The following is a 15,965-nucleotide window of genomic DNA, read 5'->3' as shown; positions in this document are numbered from 1 at the left end:
TTTGGCCTATGGACTGCATTGCCCTGATGAATTCCACAGCTACCCACCTGGCTGCTTTGAGAAGGTCTCCTCTCCGAATGGAATGGGCCAGCTTTGACTCTTCCGACTTCCAAGGTTACTGTGCCTAGGGAACACTGGGGGGGAAGTTGTTCGATGAAATGTTTAAATAAAATGCTACAGTCAGCTTTAGAATTACATTTTACTCTTCAAAACTGGGTTTTTGAAAGGCATTTTCCTTTTGGGATTTCCACGGCAAGGATACCTCCAATCCTTTGTGGAAAAAGGCTTTTCTAAAACATTAAAACTAGTAAAAAAAAATTATAACAACAAGCAGCAGCAGCAACACCCAGTGTCTGTCTTACTGCCTCATGATTTACATGGAGAGCATGTCTGTCAAGGCAAAGAGAAATGGAGAATCAAGCAATTATCTCACGAAATACACTAATTTAGATAGGCCAAAAGAACTAAGTAACTCAGATCTTAAAAAACAAAACAATAAAATAACCACTACCGCAACAATTCGTTTTGCCCTCAATAGCAGAGGTACTCAGATAACTGGGTAAGCTCCCTACTGCCTCACTGTACCTGAATAGATATAATATACAATACTTAAACAAGCCATATTGCTGTAAACACAAAACGAGAATTGAAGACAATTTCCCTGTGGTCCTTTACGAATAAATCATAGGCATGCAAGAAATGCTATACAGTCTAATGTGAAAGTAGCACAATGAGGTGTTTGAGAACTCAGGCTTCTGGAGTCAGATACACTGGTTTAAATCCAGACTATGTGATTTACTAGCTGTGTGAACTTAGCAGATGTTTACCCTGATAAGTCTTTTTACTCTGCATTTTAAAAACAGAGACCATTATAGCTTGTTGTGATAAAATAATCCATGCACAATTCTTATCAAAGTGTTGAGCACAAAGCAGTATCGTCAATTGTGTTGCTTCCAGTTTTCTATTATTACAAACAACACTGCAATGAACCTTACGTACGTGAAGTTTTTTGTGTATTGAGGATTCTGCAAGATGTTTAAATGAAGAAATAACAAGTCAAAACAACAACAAGCAACAGCTGGAGGTACAAATAGCAAAGCTATATAAATATTTAAGGCTCTCATTATATACTGCCAAACTGGGTTTTTAAATGGTGATTTAACTGGTTCTAAAATTATTTAGGTTATTTTATGGATGTCTCCTTCCCTATCTTTGAGAGGTATCTATCTTCCAGAGTAAACTATCATTGTTAATTTATCTCCTAAAGGAAGCTACTTCTCCTTAAAGAATTCTAATTATTTTTTGAAAATTGATAACTCTAAGAAGAAATGATAGACTTTACGTGTGCTTTATTAATAACTAAATGTATATGTATATACCAGATCCTATGCAAACCACAGAGGTTTATAACAAGATGCTCACTGGAAAATCACTCCATGAAGCTAAGCTTAGCCACTGAAGAGGCTCCCACTAGCATCTGAGATCTCTGACATTTCTCCCGCTGTCAGACACTGTCATGAAGTTATGTGCTCATGTTACTGAACATGTGCCACATGACATGGATACTGATGGCGATCGATTTTTAATCAGCACTGAACTACACTTCAGGTCCTAAAAACACATGTTAGCTAAAGGAAAACAATGAGATAAACACTGCTTTATTTACTTGTAGGAACACAAATCCCCTCTGGAAACTGGAATATTCCCTGATAGGAAATATGTCTAAACTTCCACAAGTTGTATTTTTAAGTGACTATTCTATATTTTACATTTTTAAAATGAGACTGGATCTTTCCAATCAGAAAATGATTCTTCATGGAGAGTTTACTCCATGGAGGAAAGAGATTTCACAATGTAAAATGTACTTAAGACTAGCAATGGTACCTTGGGATGGAGGCATTATAATTACTGAAATAACAACAATAATAACTGTTGAAGGTACTGCCCGGTAAATCTGCATTGCATTGTCTTCATTTCATAAGGATGACCCATCCAACTATGATTTTACATGTCAAACTTTAAATAGTTCAATAGTTTTGAATCAGAATAAGATGTGAACCAAACATTCTCTTCTGTCATGCAAAAAGAATAAAATATTTCTTCCACATTCTTCATCTCTGGGGAAATATAAAGATTTCCAATTTAGCGCCCAGTAAGGGGTTAAGGAAGAGGCTGGGACAGGGCAGTCCAGAAAGCACAACTTCCAGAGGTGCCCTTCTTGCCTCCTATGATCTTCCGCCTTTCTGCTGAGTCCCTTTTCAAAGAACACCCGTGCCAGGGAGGAGATTCTTCCCTTAGGCTAGGGGTCATAAGAATAAATCCAAATATAAATATGGGGGGGCAGGGGAGAACTGAGGTTAAGACTTTTTTTCTCCTTTGTGGACTGAAAATGTGTTTTTCTTTCAAGAAAAGAGCCACACAGTAATCACTTTGTGATAAAAGATTTACTAAGAACACAGATACTCAGTTCATAATTCTTACTACTGCTAAATAAATATATAATAATATAATAAACAGCTGATTGTAAGTTTGTTATTTAGAGATATATTACTGAAATATGGTGTCTAATGTATAAACATCTTATTTGAGAGAACATATTAAATAAATACGTGTTTGAATGTGGCCGCCCCTCCTTCTCTTACACTATTACACATGAGCATTTGTGACACTGGATTTCTACCTTCAGCAGAGCTGCCACGGCTTCCTGGGTGGCGTGACGGACGTCTTCTCCATTCACCATTAGTATCTGGTCTCCCTGCATCAGTCTTCCGTCAGCATCTGCGATTCCTCCTTTCACAATGTCGGACACAAATACTCCAGTATCATTTCTGCAAACGTAAAATTTTGAATGTCAACATTATTATTTTTTCCCAGCTGTAATGCAATGCTTATTTAATGAAAGGCTAACATTTTACAACTGGAAATTGTACTTCTATTTTTATGACTTTGAAAGTTTTAAGCAACGCTGGTGCAACTATAAGAATTATTTTTTGTAATAAACAGTATCTTATGTCTTTACAATATTTCATAGATTGAACATATCTTTCATAAGCATATTTATTCAACAGTTCTACACTGTGAGTAGAAGTGGCTATTATACTCATTCTATGAGTCACAGTTACTAAATGGCAAAAACAGGACTTGAGAGTCAGTCACTGGGAGCTAAATCTATTGTTCTTTCTACACCATAACGAAGCCTTGAATGGATATTGACCTGTGCCTATATAAATATGTTGCTATTATCACCAGGGTCATTAACGTTACTGAAAATAAATAACGGATATGTATCTCAAACTAAAACCATTTGTTCCTCAAAATTAAGCACCGTTGCTGTGATGTCTCTTCTTTTAAATCATTACAGGTCTAACTTTCATACAAGATAGGTTTATGCAAAATGAACAAATATTCAACTTATTTCAATCTTCCTTTCATAAAAGTATTATAAATAACTCAAGGACTTCTTGTTGAGATGCAAAGATAACTCTTAGTAGAAACATTTAGTAAAAGTTGAATTGTATCACTTGTTCTTGCTAAGGTCATGACCTCAAACAAGCCCTTTCACCATCTGATACTCTGCTTTCCCATCTTAAGAATAAAAGTGTTGGAACTTACTGGATTATATACTTTTTAATATTAACTATACATACATATTTAAATAAATGAGGTACTTACTTTATGTATATTCACCAACCTACTACCCTGGCCTCTTAATTTACACTTTCTATTCCCTTCTGATGGTGTGCTCTTGTTCACACTGATCCTTCTCCCTAGAATATCCTCGCCCACTTTTGTCAGACCAACTCTCACCTCTCATTTTTGGCTTCATCTCTGGCACCTCTTTATAAAGGGGTTTTCCTAATCTACTTCCCTTAAATAAGGTCATGCAGTCGGTCCCTTTCTCCTGTGCTTCCACGGATCCCCCACAATGCGTTTCTGTCTCTCATCAACAGATTCCTTTGTTGCAAGAATGTATTTAATACTCATTTACCAAACTGAGTTTTTGGATCCATGGATCCAGGATCCATGTCTTATTTAACTCCGTTCCCCAGAACCTAATGTATCTCCTGGCACCCAGCAGGTCCTCAAAAGTACCAAATGGCTTTCTGTCTAGTACTTTCAAAATCCCCCAAAATACTGACTAAAAAATTTCAACACCAATGTCTTCTCATGTTCCACTACTGCATGGGCTGAAATAGCTACCTACAGAACACTAGCAGTTGGGAAAGATTCTACTGCTGCTAGTACTCTTCCAAGGAATTTAAATTCAATCATTTCCAAGAGGTCATTGCATTTGCCCTGATCAGTCATACCTTTTACCAACAATACTCAACCCCAAGCCTTTGCCCGGCTTCTTCTGCAGCTCGATGGTGAGGGTGTCGTACACATCCTCCTCTTTGTACGGGGCCTCATCTCTGTAGAGCGTCAGGCGCACCCTTTGTGGTGTTTGTCTCAGCACATTTATTGCTTCATCATGTGTGGCCTTTCTCAAGTCAATTCCATTCACCTGTACAGAAATGGGACACAGAGGGTGAGGAACCAGGTGAGTTGAATAAAAGGAAAAAAGATAGGGAGAAGGGAGGGAGTGGGGAGAGGAAGGGAAGGAGGGAGGGAAAAAGAAATAAGCAAAGACCATCCTCCCCAGAGTAGCCTTTTCTTTGTTAGTTGTAAAGTTCAAATGCACAGCATTCTGTACCTCTAAAATCTGATCTCCAGCCCAGAGTCTTCCATCTTTACATGCTGCTCCTTCTTCGTAAACTTCATGGATAATAATGGCACCCTAAGGGCACAAACAAAACACAGCCATGCTTTATACCATTCTCCCTAGGGAGGGTGAGCAGAAATGGAGTCAAAGCACACTTCACTTTTAGAGACAGTGATAAGGGTTATACACTCACTGCATCCGTATGTGAGTCACATATCAAAATTGAAAGAAAAGCATAAAAAGACAAGTTTTGCTAAAAGGCTCAAAGAAGCTTACATTTCTTTCACATGATAGGGAAGTTTAAAGAAAAAAATTATAAAATATATAAATCACCCACACACGCATATATAATAGATATACATCGCCTCATCATCTTTCCTATCCACAAAAGGAATGAATGGATTTTAAAAGCATTTCTGACGTTTAGAAATTTTTATCTATAAATTATCCAAATTTTCAGATTTCTCTCAATATGGGTCTAACCCAAGAGTATCCAGTCAGTAAAAAGAAAATTAAAATATGGCAAGAACTAATAAACTAACAGAAATATTTTGAATCTAAAGGTCACAGTCACAAGTATAAAGAAATATTATTAAGTTGGTGTTGGCTTACTCAAAATAAAAATCCCAGTAGGCAGCTGAGTATCTGCCCTATAAATTAAAATAACAGTGAATGATACATTTTTCTAAGCCTCTGTATTTCCTTTCACAAAACTGATGGAAATCTCCCTGACAATGATCTCTCAGGGCTCACTGAAGAGGCTGCCTGTGTATGTGGAGCATCTCTGGCTGTCTCCTCACCAGCAGTGTGTCAGACCCCCCAACGATGCTCAGGCCCAGCCCTGTCCGCCCTTTGGAAATCTCAATTGTTGTTTCACAGCCTGGGATGATGGGGCAGGTTGCAGGATCAGAAGCAAAGATTGCTGGTGTTGATGACCTGCTTGTACCTAAAAATAAGTTAAAAGTGAAATGAAATACAAACAAAAATTGATTAGAAGGCATATACATCAAACTTACCACACTGGGTGCCTTTGGGGGATGGAGCAGAAACATGGGCCCAAGTTGGGGACAAAGAAGACTATATAATTCCACCTTACTCTTTTAGTTATATTTAAAACTATCCAACAAATGATTAAATCGTCATTGTTAATTTAGGGTGGTGGGTACAAAATTACCTGTTATATTATTTTATGCAGTATTCTGTATTTTTTTAAATTACTGGAGGTAATGGGTAAAAGGAATGAGAACAGAGAGTTGAACTGAACCTCTAGTTCCACTTTGATATTCTACGTTTCATGGGACCCAAACAAACTTCTTATGAAATTATGATTTGTAAAACTCAGAACTGAGATATGTGGTGGAGACCTAACTCACATTCAGGGAAGATGACAAAACACAAAGGACATCAGTAACTCTGGTCATGGTGCCTGCCATTCAGGGCTTTTTAGATTTTTGATTTGGTTTCCCTTTTCATCTTATCTTACAGCATCTCTACTTATGTAATCAAATCTGAGCATACAAGCAGCTGGATTTAATATCTGAGTTTATAAGACATCAAGTGAGACCCACTTGCAGTTTCTTTCCTTGTGTCTCTATGTTTTATGAACTCGGATATTAAATGCTGGTGCATAAATGCTCAGAATTAAATAAATAAGATTAGATTATGAAAAAATAAGGAGAATATAATTTTACACTTTGTTTTATGAGAGTCTTCACATCATATGTTTTGTGATATACCAAAAAGCATAGAGCAAATGTCATATTTTGGGAAAGCTGGGATACTTGATAGATTAGCTTTAGAAAAAGTGTTCTCTTTCTAGGAATCAGAGGCAGACTATTTTCTTGCTCCTGAATGGTAAGAACAGGTGTAACATACTTTCTTTTATGTTATGTTTCCATTTAGCATTTTATATTTTTAAAGACAATGCTATTTAGGGATTACTTAAAAATGAAAAATGAAAAAAATTCCATATATTTTTTTAACATTTTAGTGAATTAGTATTTCTAAATAAAGGATTGCTTTCATCAGATATTTATTACTTTAAGACTTTTTAGACAACAAGGTCCAACTGTATAGCACAGGGAACTACATTCAATGTACTGGGACAAACCATAATGGAAACGAATATAAAAAAGAATATATATGTATATGTGTGTGTGTGTGTGTGTGTGTGTGTTTATATATATATATATATATATATATATATATATATATATATATATATATATAGCTGAGTCAGCAGAAATTAACACAATATTGTAAATCAACTATACTTCAATAAAAAAAAGACTTTTCAACCAACTATATTACAAATGTTTTAAACTGCTGTTTCCTTAAAAACCTGTTCAAAAGAACTGAATGTTTCAGTCTGGAGGCCAAAAGAGATTTTTTTCCCCCAGTTGCAGAAAAAAAGCAATGTTTTTTTTGTTTTTTGTTTTTTTTCTTTTTCGCGGCACGTGGGCCTCTCACTGTTGTGGCCTCTCCCGTTGCGGAGCACAGGCTCCGGAGCGCGCAGGCTCAGTGGCCATGGCTCACGGGCCTAGCCGCTCCGCGGCATGTGGGATCTTCCCAGACCGGGGCACGAACCCGTGTCCCCTGCATCGGCAGGCGGACTCTCAACCACTGCGCCACCAGGGAAGCCCCAAAAGCAATGTTTTTAAGTACTTTTATTTTCAATGCTGCAAAGCTTGAAATTTATTCTTTTATTAAACGCCAGTGTAATTTTTCTCAAAAAAGTAACTCAAAGGAATAATTTGCCTCAATATACTAGACTGGCATTTTAACGATACGCAAAAGTTTCATTCCGTGCTCTACATACAACTGTTTCATCTACTTTGACAGTATCTACTATTTACACTCAAAGGATAACTCATATCAACTACATATATGTGCATTTTTAAGAGTCTGATGTAGTGCCAGGCAATGTTGACTTCACACCAGTGAAGTGGTATCACTGTATCCATTTTAAAATGAGAATACTGAGGCTTTGGGAAGTTAAATTACTTGTTCAGTAGTATAAAAAAAGGAATGTACAAAATGGTGTATCTAATGTATTAGTAAGATACCTGGAATCACAGATATCCTTAGCAAAAGATCCTTGGAGAGCAAAGAGTACCACTCCCTTGTCTTAGAGATGAGCAAGCTGAGGCTCAGAGTGGCTGCATGGCTTTCCCAAGGCTCTATGGATGGTTAATGTACAGCAGGCAGATCCCCTGCCTCACAGTCCAGTGCTCTTGCTTCAGGAGCCCTTCGCTTTGTACCACCCTTTCACCAACAGGCTCCCTGACTACGGCCTCTCAAGCAGTGGGCTACATACAGGCAGGTGGCTCCCACATAGGGACCCGATACTGAGTCTGAATGCGTCATACGCGCAGGACTAGCAGGAGACCAGCCCTTACTTCGGATGGGCTCTGGTTCCGGGGAGCCAGACGGCGGGACCATCAGAGACTGGGGGCTGCTCTTTTTTTCTCCAATGGCTGTACCAGCTGCTGAAGCAACAGCCTGGGAATCTGGATTCTCAGCACGAATGGTCAGTTTCACTGTTGTCCTCGCTGTCTTCAAAAGGCTAATAAACTGGCAGGGTGTTGGTTTAGAGGGGAAATAAAATTTACAGGCAAATTAGTAGACTTATACTTCCACTATTATAGCTGGAAACTAGAACCATCTATGGTTGAGAGAAGAGTCAGAGGCAAATTCTTTCCCTGTCAGGACTTGAGTAGTCAAGCAAGAATGGTTGCAGTTCCTTTCTAGTTTCTCCAATTCCCTGATACTGATTAAGGCCACAGTTAATTTCTGCTATAAGTCTAGTTCTGACCATATTCTTCATTATATAAGTAACGGGCTTTCAACTTTTTACATTTCTAATTAATACTGCCCAGTTCTCTGGATTCTTACAACCTTTGAAGACATATGGGGTGCTTTACCCACTTCTGATTCTACAGAGAATGTGAAGCAGTTTACACAAACATTTTTAATAATATGGAAACACTTAGGTTAAAAGCAAGATAAGGAACACTGTGCAGCAGAAGAATAAAGCCAAATGGCAAGTTAGAACATACACATGTGAGTTAAAGGATCAAACCCATACAATTATTAAAACTGAATTTAAAAATGGTTTAAGCATCCTGTTGGCCAATGTAGAAATGGAACACTGACACTGCAATCTCAAGAAAAATAGGGTTTTTTTCCTAGCACTTATGAAAGGCCTCAAATGAGACTCCTGGTAAGTACGGTATTAACATCACTTTTGAGGAGGAAGAAACTCAGGCACAAATAACTGTTTAACCCCAATAAAAGTTATAGATTTAATGGTTGAGTTTTAAAACCTGTTTATAAAGCAATATACATAGTGGATATTTTATAGGAGCAAACATCCATTAAAAAATATTCCTTTAGTTTTAACACTAAGTTGACCTTTGTTTAGAAGTTCCAAGTTTTCCTAAGGAAAAACTGAAATGATATTTATCAAAAATGCTGACTGAATCCTGAATTTATCAGGTAACAAAAAATACCTTAACATCATCTTAATTGGAAAACAGAAAGTAGAAATTAAATAAGTTCCAAAGAATCTCTTTTCTTCCTTGCAGATATCTGTCTAAAATAGCTACACAGCTCTGATTCCCTATGACTGACTGACCCCCCCTCCCCACACACGTTTAGCCATGTTCAAGGATGAGTTTATGGTATCATCTGCTTTCTTTTGGAAAAGTACCTTTTCAACAGGATAGCCAACAACAACTTCATCATCTACAGCCAAAATCTGATCTCCAACTTTGAGCCGTCCATCCTAGATGGAAATATGGAAGATTTTGAGTGAATTTACAGAAAGAATTCCCTCCCCACCACTTTCTGAGAGTGAGAAGAGGGAAGGCTCACCCTGGCTGCTGCCCCGTGCTCTGTTAGACTCTTTATGATGACCCCGCTGAGTGTATCTTCTTCACTGATAGCAATGCCCAAACCCCCCTGATCCTAGAGAAGCAAAAACAGAAACACTCAGAAAACATGAAACAGGTTAAATTTATCCAAATGGAAAGGTATGTGACCGAAACTTCTGAACACTGTCTTCTTACTCAAGGGCTAGAAAAGAAAACTGTTCTAAAATCCACTATTACAGGGCTTCCCTGGTGGCGCAGTGGTTGAGAGTCCGCCTGCCGGTGCAGGGGACACGGATTTGTGCCCCGGTCCAGGAGGATCCCACATGCCGCGGAGCGGCTGGGCCCGTGAGCCATGGCCGCTGAGCCTGCGCGTCCGGAGCCTGTGCTCCACAGTGGGAGAGGCCACAGCAGTGAGAGGCCCGCGTACCACAAAAAAATAAAAAATAAAAAAATCCACTATTAGAAATCTCTTCTTAAGCAAACTTTCAATTATTTTAATGGGATTAAATTCTCCTCCATCAAATAAATAGTCAAATGTTTTCACTCCTCCCATATGTCCACTATCTCTAGTATCTTTAGCATATATATCCAGTAACATATCTCTAGTAACTCTAACAAAATATCTAGAGAACTAAAACATATTCAACAATTTAATGACTGTACAACGTCTGAGAATTTAGCTCTGTGTAACTGGCTAACCAAGTGATTCAACACCAAAATATCCTCCTTCTTCCTCTTTCTGGCCTACAGCTTAGAGATAACCGCTAACACTGGCCCCTTCATCCCTTTCTGCTGTCCTTCCTCCTTTAGCAGACAGACTGCCATGACTGCTCACGTGCTGTCCTTTCTGGGGCTGAATACCCAGACTGGTTACTTCAAATACTCGTGTTCTGATGTGGTGCAGAGTGAAAATTCTCTTAACTCTGAACCCAAAGACCTGCACTGAAAACCTGCCAAAGCTAGAAGAGCTACACCTACTTTTGTCTATATTTTCCACACTTTTTTTAAAATGAAAACCAAGTGTTCCATAACATTGGGTTTTACCTTTTCTTAACGTTTACGTGAACAAAATTACCATAGGGTTTTACACATTTCATTCTGGTTAGAGCTAGCAACCTTTCTCGTTAGAGTTTGCACCTAGGGAGATGGAAAGCAAAGAGAGAAAAGGGAATCTTGCCATGGTTTCTCTAAAATGTATACATGAGAGCAAAGGTTGCCACCAGATATTTAAGATCACGACAGTGAGATAAGCCTTCACCATCATTTTAAAGATTATCAACACTGTGGCTTTGCAATGATGATTAATGCTTGACGACTTTCCGACTGTCACTGTGCATCCTATCTGCCACTGCTCTTTTCACGTGTATACAGAGAAAATCACACGCTTTCAGGGAAGGCAGAGCTCAGCTGTAATTTCCTTTCTGGCTAGCTCTAGAAATTTGGATACGTTACCTAACCTATCTCTTAACCTCAATTTTCTTATCTCCAAAAAAAGGGAAAATAATTCTTGCCAACTACAAGTTTGCTGTGAGGATCATGTGTAGTAAGAAAAGCCTTAAAAGCCTGATACACTATGCAAAAGTGTTGCTATCACACACACATTCCTTCTACTTATAACTCTACAGGATATAATCAAGTTGACTTCAGATAAAGTGCCTAAACTTGCCAGCATTTTGAAACCCCGAACTCTGATCTAGTGGTCAAAGAATCAGGCACACTGAATAGGAAGGTCAACGTGCTATGAGACTGACAAGTCTCAATGCTGATGCCAAATGTAAAAAACTGAGCTACCCTCTATTTGGGACACTCCACACCAATGCTCTTTCCTACTACCACAAATAAATATTCGTTTGAATAAGTAATACTCTATATCTACCATGACTGTATGTACTCAATTCTGAGATTTGATTCTATTATTGTCTATTCACTTAACTGTAGTCAGAAAAGTACTTTACTAAGTACAGATGGCATTTGCCGGTTGGTTACCTAACATCCGTTCTCGTCGTACTCCTTTATACAAACTCAGAGACTTCCACTAGAATATCCAGTCCCCTCTCCCACTGCTGCCTCAAACAACTCTCTCTTAAATGGCAATAGAATGAGGGATTCTTGAACGGAAGTGTATGGACTTCTTCATAGAAAAAGCTTTAATAACTTCTTTTCGCTCTATCCACAACACAAACTGCCCACGATGACTTTTCTTAAACGTATATGATAAGACCAGAGCAATCCATTTTTGTAGTTATTTTTTAAAAAAGAAATCAAACCAAGAAGAGTCACAGTATTTTTTTCCACTAAATGCTTAACAAAATCTGATCACATGCCAGGCTTTATGCCCACCACTTTATAAACAACTCACTTAATCTTTATAATTACAGTATTATCAGAGGTAATACTATCATCTCCAATTTATAGGTAAGAAAATGGAGGCAAAGCAAGACCACACAATGTGTGAAGTCTGGACCTGATGAAACAAAGATTCAATTCAGACAGACTGCCTCGGGACGCCCTGGAGCTGGGGAGTTGCAGAGCAAGCACCCCTTTCTGCTGCAGCATTTCATGTTCAATCCCTCTATCCCACCACCCTACCTCCTCCCTTCCTCTCCTCTTCCCTGAGCAGGTCACTACTCTTCCTGCTTCTACTCTGCTCATCCACTGCCCACCTGCATTCCAGCATAAGCCTGCAGCACTTGAAAACATTTACAGGTGCTGTTCAACATCTGTTCAACAAACCACTTCTTTAAAGTGGTCACCTGAACCTAAGGCTCAGATCTTTGCAAAAGCAAATACCTCAGGGATGCCTATCAGTGAGACTTCTAGTTATCTGAGCTTTCGGTTTCATGAAGGACAAAGACAATAACTTCCGTTTCTTTATTCTTTTTATTTCCTCCATAGCAGGTCCTTGGTAAATAAATCAAAGGAGAGATCACTAAATGTCATACCTTGGGATAATCATAAAGGCAGGAAAAGCTGGGTCCCTGCCCAAGTATCAATTAGCACAGTGGTTCTCAAACTTTAGTGCACACTGGCATCACAGAGAAGGTTTATTATTAAAACACAAGATGCGGGGGCACCCCCCAAAGCTACTCATTCAGGAGGTCAGGGTGGGTCCACACACCTGTAGTTCTAACAAGCTCTCAGGCGATGCTGATGCAGCCCACTTTTGAGAACCAGTGAATTAAAACACCAGTGTCAAGGAGGTCACATCATTTCACTCCAATTCAAAGCAGATTTACCTTGGGAAGCTCCAGATGTTGCACGTTTGGAAATGAACTGAGGTCCACAGCTGCATCGGAAGTAGTAACACTCGGTTCAGCCTGACAGAGGGAAAGAAATGACAAAATAGGCAACTGAGTGTTATGTAGTTTTGTTTGTTTAAATACAGGGACTACTTAAACAAAATTATTTCATATGCTGTAATTCCTTATTACTATTTTATTATTTCATGACATTTATGAACATTATATTCTCTTTAAAATACGAATGAGGTGTGATTAGACAGCAATTATTTTGGAGCACAAAGACACAAGGTGCTCCTCAAGACTGCCTGGGTTTACTCCACAGTGCTATCTAACAAGAACCCAGCTCCAAACGGTGCAAGCACTGAAACACAGAACACCAGCAGAGGCACCATTCACTATGCTTTACTGTGCTGGTCATCAAGTGTATTTAGGAGCTATTAAATGTTTTACCTGAAAATTACTAAAATCCATTTTCTTAAGGGACATATTTGGTACAACTCATAGGAAAATAAATTTTTCTCCCTTATAATCTTGAAAAACCACTTGACTCAGTTCACCATTATGATCAGTGAGGTAGTTCACCAGCATGAGACAATGATTTCTGCATCTTACGTACAGAAAAACCCAATGTATAGATATTAATTTAGGGAAGAGCGTTTCCATTTCTATGCCTTTTCCCACTGATAGTTATCATGGTTCCTCTAATTTTAAGCTTTTCTCTCTCTCCTGTCTCCTTTTACTCATCATTCTAAGCATGTATCCAATGCATGTCCAAATCAAAACAAAACTCCCACCAAAAACTCAATTTTTTGTCACCCTCTAGCCATTGCCTCATCTTTCCTAATTTCTTATCCATCATTTGCTTTCTCAAAATCACTAATACTCTCCTAATCGGGAAATCCAAAGAACTCTATTCACCTTCTCACTTGAGCTCCCTGCAGTATTCAAGGCTGTGGAATATACCCTTTCTCAACGGGGCTCTCCTCAGCTGCTGTGCAACATGCCCGCCTGGTTCTTCTTCATCTCTGACCTCTCTTTGTCAGCCTTCCTCCTTACTGTTGATATTACCCATTTCTGACCTGGGCCCTCTTCTTCTCTAAATGTTCGCCATAGGCCAGAGCCTCAGCTCCCATGGCTCCCAAGTCGGCATCTGTGGGGCTTCATCTCTAAACTCTACACCAGACGTCTCCATGGACGCTCCTACCAGGCTTTCCAACAGGCACTTCATTCCTAAGTTGCCTCAGAGAGAATGTTCTCTACTTTTTTTTTTTTTTTTTTTAACAAATATCTGCTTCTCTTTTTTATTTTAATGAAAGTCAGCCATCTATCGAGTCACTAAGTCAGAAATCTGGAAGCCTCATACCTCTTGTCTGTATCATTCACCAGTTTATTCTCAGCCCAAAACACAGAACCTATTACAAGGCAGATACTCACAAATATTTGTCGGATAAACAGATTATCAACCAGTCATTTTTCCTCACTGAGTATATTTAGTTAGGGATGAAGTAATGTCAGTTTGGGTCCTAAATATCTGACATAACCACTTCTTCTTCTCTCTCTCTTTTTTTTTCTGCATTCGTTCAGGCCCTCATTATCTATCCCCTGAACTACTCCAATAATGTTCCTACTCCCTTTAACTTAACTTCTCTGCCCTGCAACCTGTGATTTTTCTCTGCACCATTTCCAGAGAAGTTTTTAAAAATATAATTTTTATTCTTTGAATTTGCAAAGACATGGCCTCAAAGACAAAGTCTGCACCATGATCCCCATGATCCGACCCTACCCATTCCCTGCCTCCCACTGTTAGTAACACTCTGCAGTTATCAATTCTCTTGACTTGCCAGAGCCTCCAGGCCAGTCCTCAATCCACGTGCTCTGCCTGCAATGTTTATGGCCCCCAAGTCATCTACTTCCAATATACACTTCATGTGTAACCTCCCCTATGAAGTCTTACTCTCGCTTTCCCTCCAGAGGTAAAACTGTCAACTCCTTTTCTACCTTCATTATTCCCTTTGCAGACTCTACTAGTAGCCTTCATGTAAGCGGTGTGCTTATTTACATGAGTGTTTCTTATACTAGGGTATAAACATCTTGGGTGCCACGGCTATGTCTTACTTATCTTTTATATCCCTGCAAGAGTTCTATAATTGTTAGCTGAATTAATAAGTGGTGTATCTAGCAAATCTTCCCAGAAAAACAAGCATAAGCTACATACCTCCTTATTTTGAAGATTCTCTGAGGTAGCAGGCAAAGGTTCCACTGTATGCCCAGGACATACGGCCATCTGACTCACTGCATCTTTACTTCTAAAGGAAAAAAGCACTGACCTATCATATCATGAGCATTCATATGATTTTCATTCTTTAGCTTGAAGACTCAGATTATTAGAGAAAATTCTGGGACCTGGAACTACAACACTCACACATTTATATATGTTTTATTTTCATTGAAAAGAATTAAGAATCGAAAGGCAAAGGAAAAATATTTAATAAACCAGAAAAAAATGCTCACCTGATAAAAATTATTTTTACTTTAGAAGGGGCACATTTGATGATTGATGAAGCATTCTGATGACTTCTTCCATATAAAATTTGACCATTGATCTATGAGAAATAAATATCATTAATTGAACCTAGAATTTTAACTTCACACATTTTGATCATCCTATCTAATGAAAAGCACATTTGTTATCTAATGAAAAGCACATTTGTTTCTCCCTTTAAAATATTATATTCTTCTTCCTAGAACATGAACCTGACTTTGATGGTGAGAAAAGAAAAGCTCGTGTTTAAAGCCAACATTAAAATAACATGCATGTAGTCTGATCTCCATGGACTAAAGAGACACCACTTGGACTGACTATAGGACAGTATTCAGGCAGGCGACAAGCTTCTAGAGTGCTTTGTACCAAGCAGGGGCTCTGTGGAAGCACCTGTGACCCGCACAGATCATCCTGGGAAGGCCCTGACTGTCATGGCTCCTAATTAATCTCAAAACTCAAGGCCTGGGAATAGGCCACTGGGAGAAGCAGTGCCAGGGGATTCAGGGTTTAGGCAGCAGAATGTGCTTAAGCAGCACAGTACCTAATGGAAACTGCCAATCATCCTGTCATTTAGCCACTGCTGACTGAGCCTCCCTAGCCAACAG

At 38.8% G+C, this 15,965-nt stretch overlaps 1 protein-coding gene across 6 annotated transcripts in view; it reads right to left on the bottom strand.

The window, feature by feature from the left end:
- MPDZ (multiple PDZ domain crumbs cell polarity complex component) overlaps positions 1 to 15,965 on the bottom strand; it is a 166,650-nt gene that overhangs the window by 10,976 nt on the left and 139,709 nt on the right. For all 6 annotated transcript variants that reach the window (XM_049710912.1, XM_049710914.1, XM_033439782.2 and 3 more), the window contains 11 exons: positions 15,330 to 15,421; positions 15,034 to 15,124; positions 12,813 to 12,893; positions 9,578 to 9,670; positions 9,414 to 9,488; positions 8,101 to 8,275; positions 5,503 to 5,648; positions 4,694 to 4,777; positions 4,311 to 4,504; positions 2,681 to 2,828; positions 48 to 134 (listed from right to left, as the gene is read on the bottom strand). In XM_049710912.1, the coding sequence (XP_049566869.1) occupies positions 48 to 134; positions 2,681 to 2,828; positions 4,311 to 4,504; positions 4,694 to 4,777; positions 5,503 to 5,648; positions 8,101 to 8,275; positions 9,414 to 9,488; positions 9,578 to 9,670; positions 12,813 to 12,893; positions 15,034 to 15,124; positions 15,330 to 15,421 (1,266 nt within the window). The remainder of the gene's footprint in view (positions 1 to 47; positions 135 to 2,680; positions 2,829 to 4,310; positions 4,505 to 4,693; positions 4,778 to 5,502; positions 5,649 to 8,100; positions 8,276 to 9,413; positions 9,489 to 9,577; positions 9,671 to 12,812; positions 12,894 to 15,033; positions 15,125 to 15,329; positions 15,422 to 15,965) is intronic.

The sequence above is a fragment of the Orcinus orca genome, chromosome 6 (assembly GCF_937001465.1).
Source record: "Orcinus orca chromosome 6, mOrcOrc1.1, whole genome shotgun sequence".
Classification (NCBI taxonomy): Eukaryota; Metazoa; Chordata; class Mammalia; order Artiodactyla; family Delphinidae; genus Orcinus; species Orcinus orca.
This window is presented reverse-complemented; position numbering and strand designations above follow the sequence as displayed.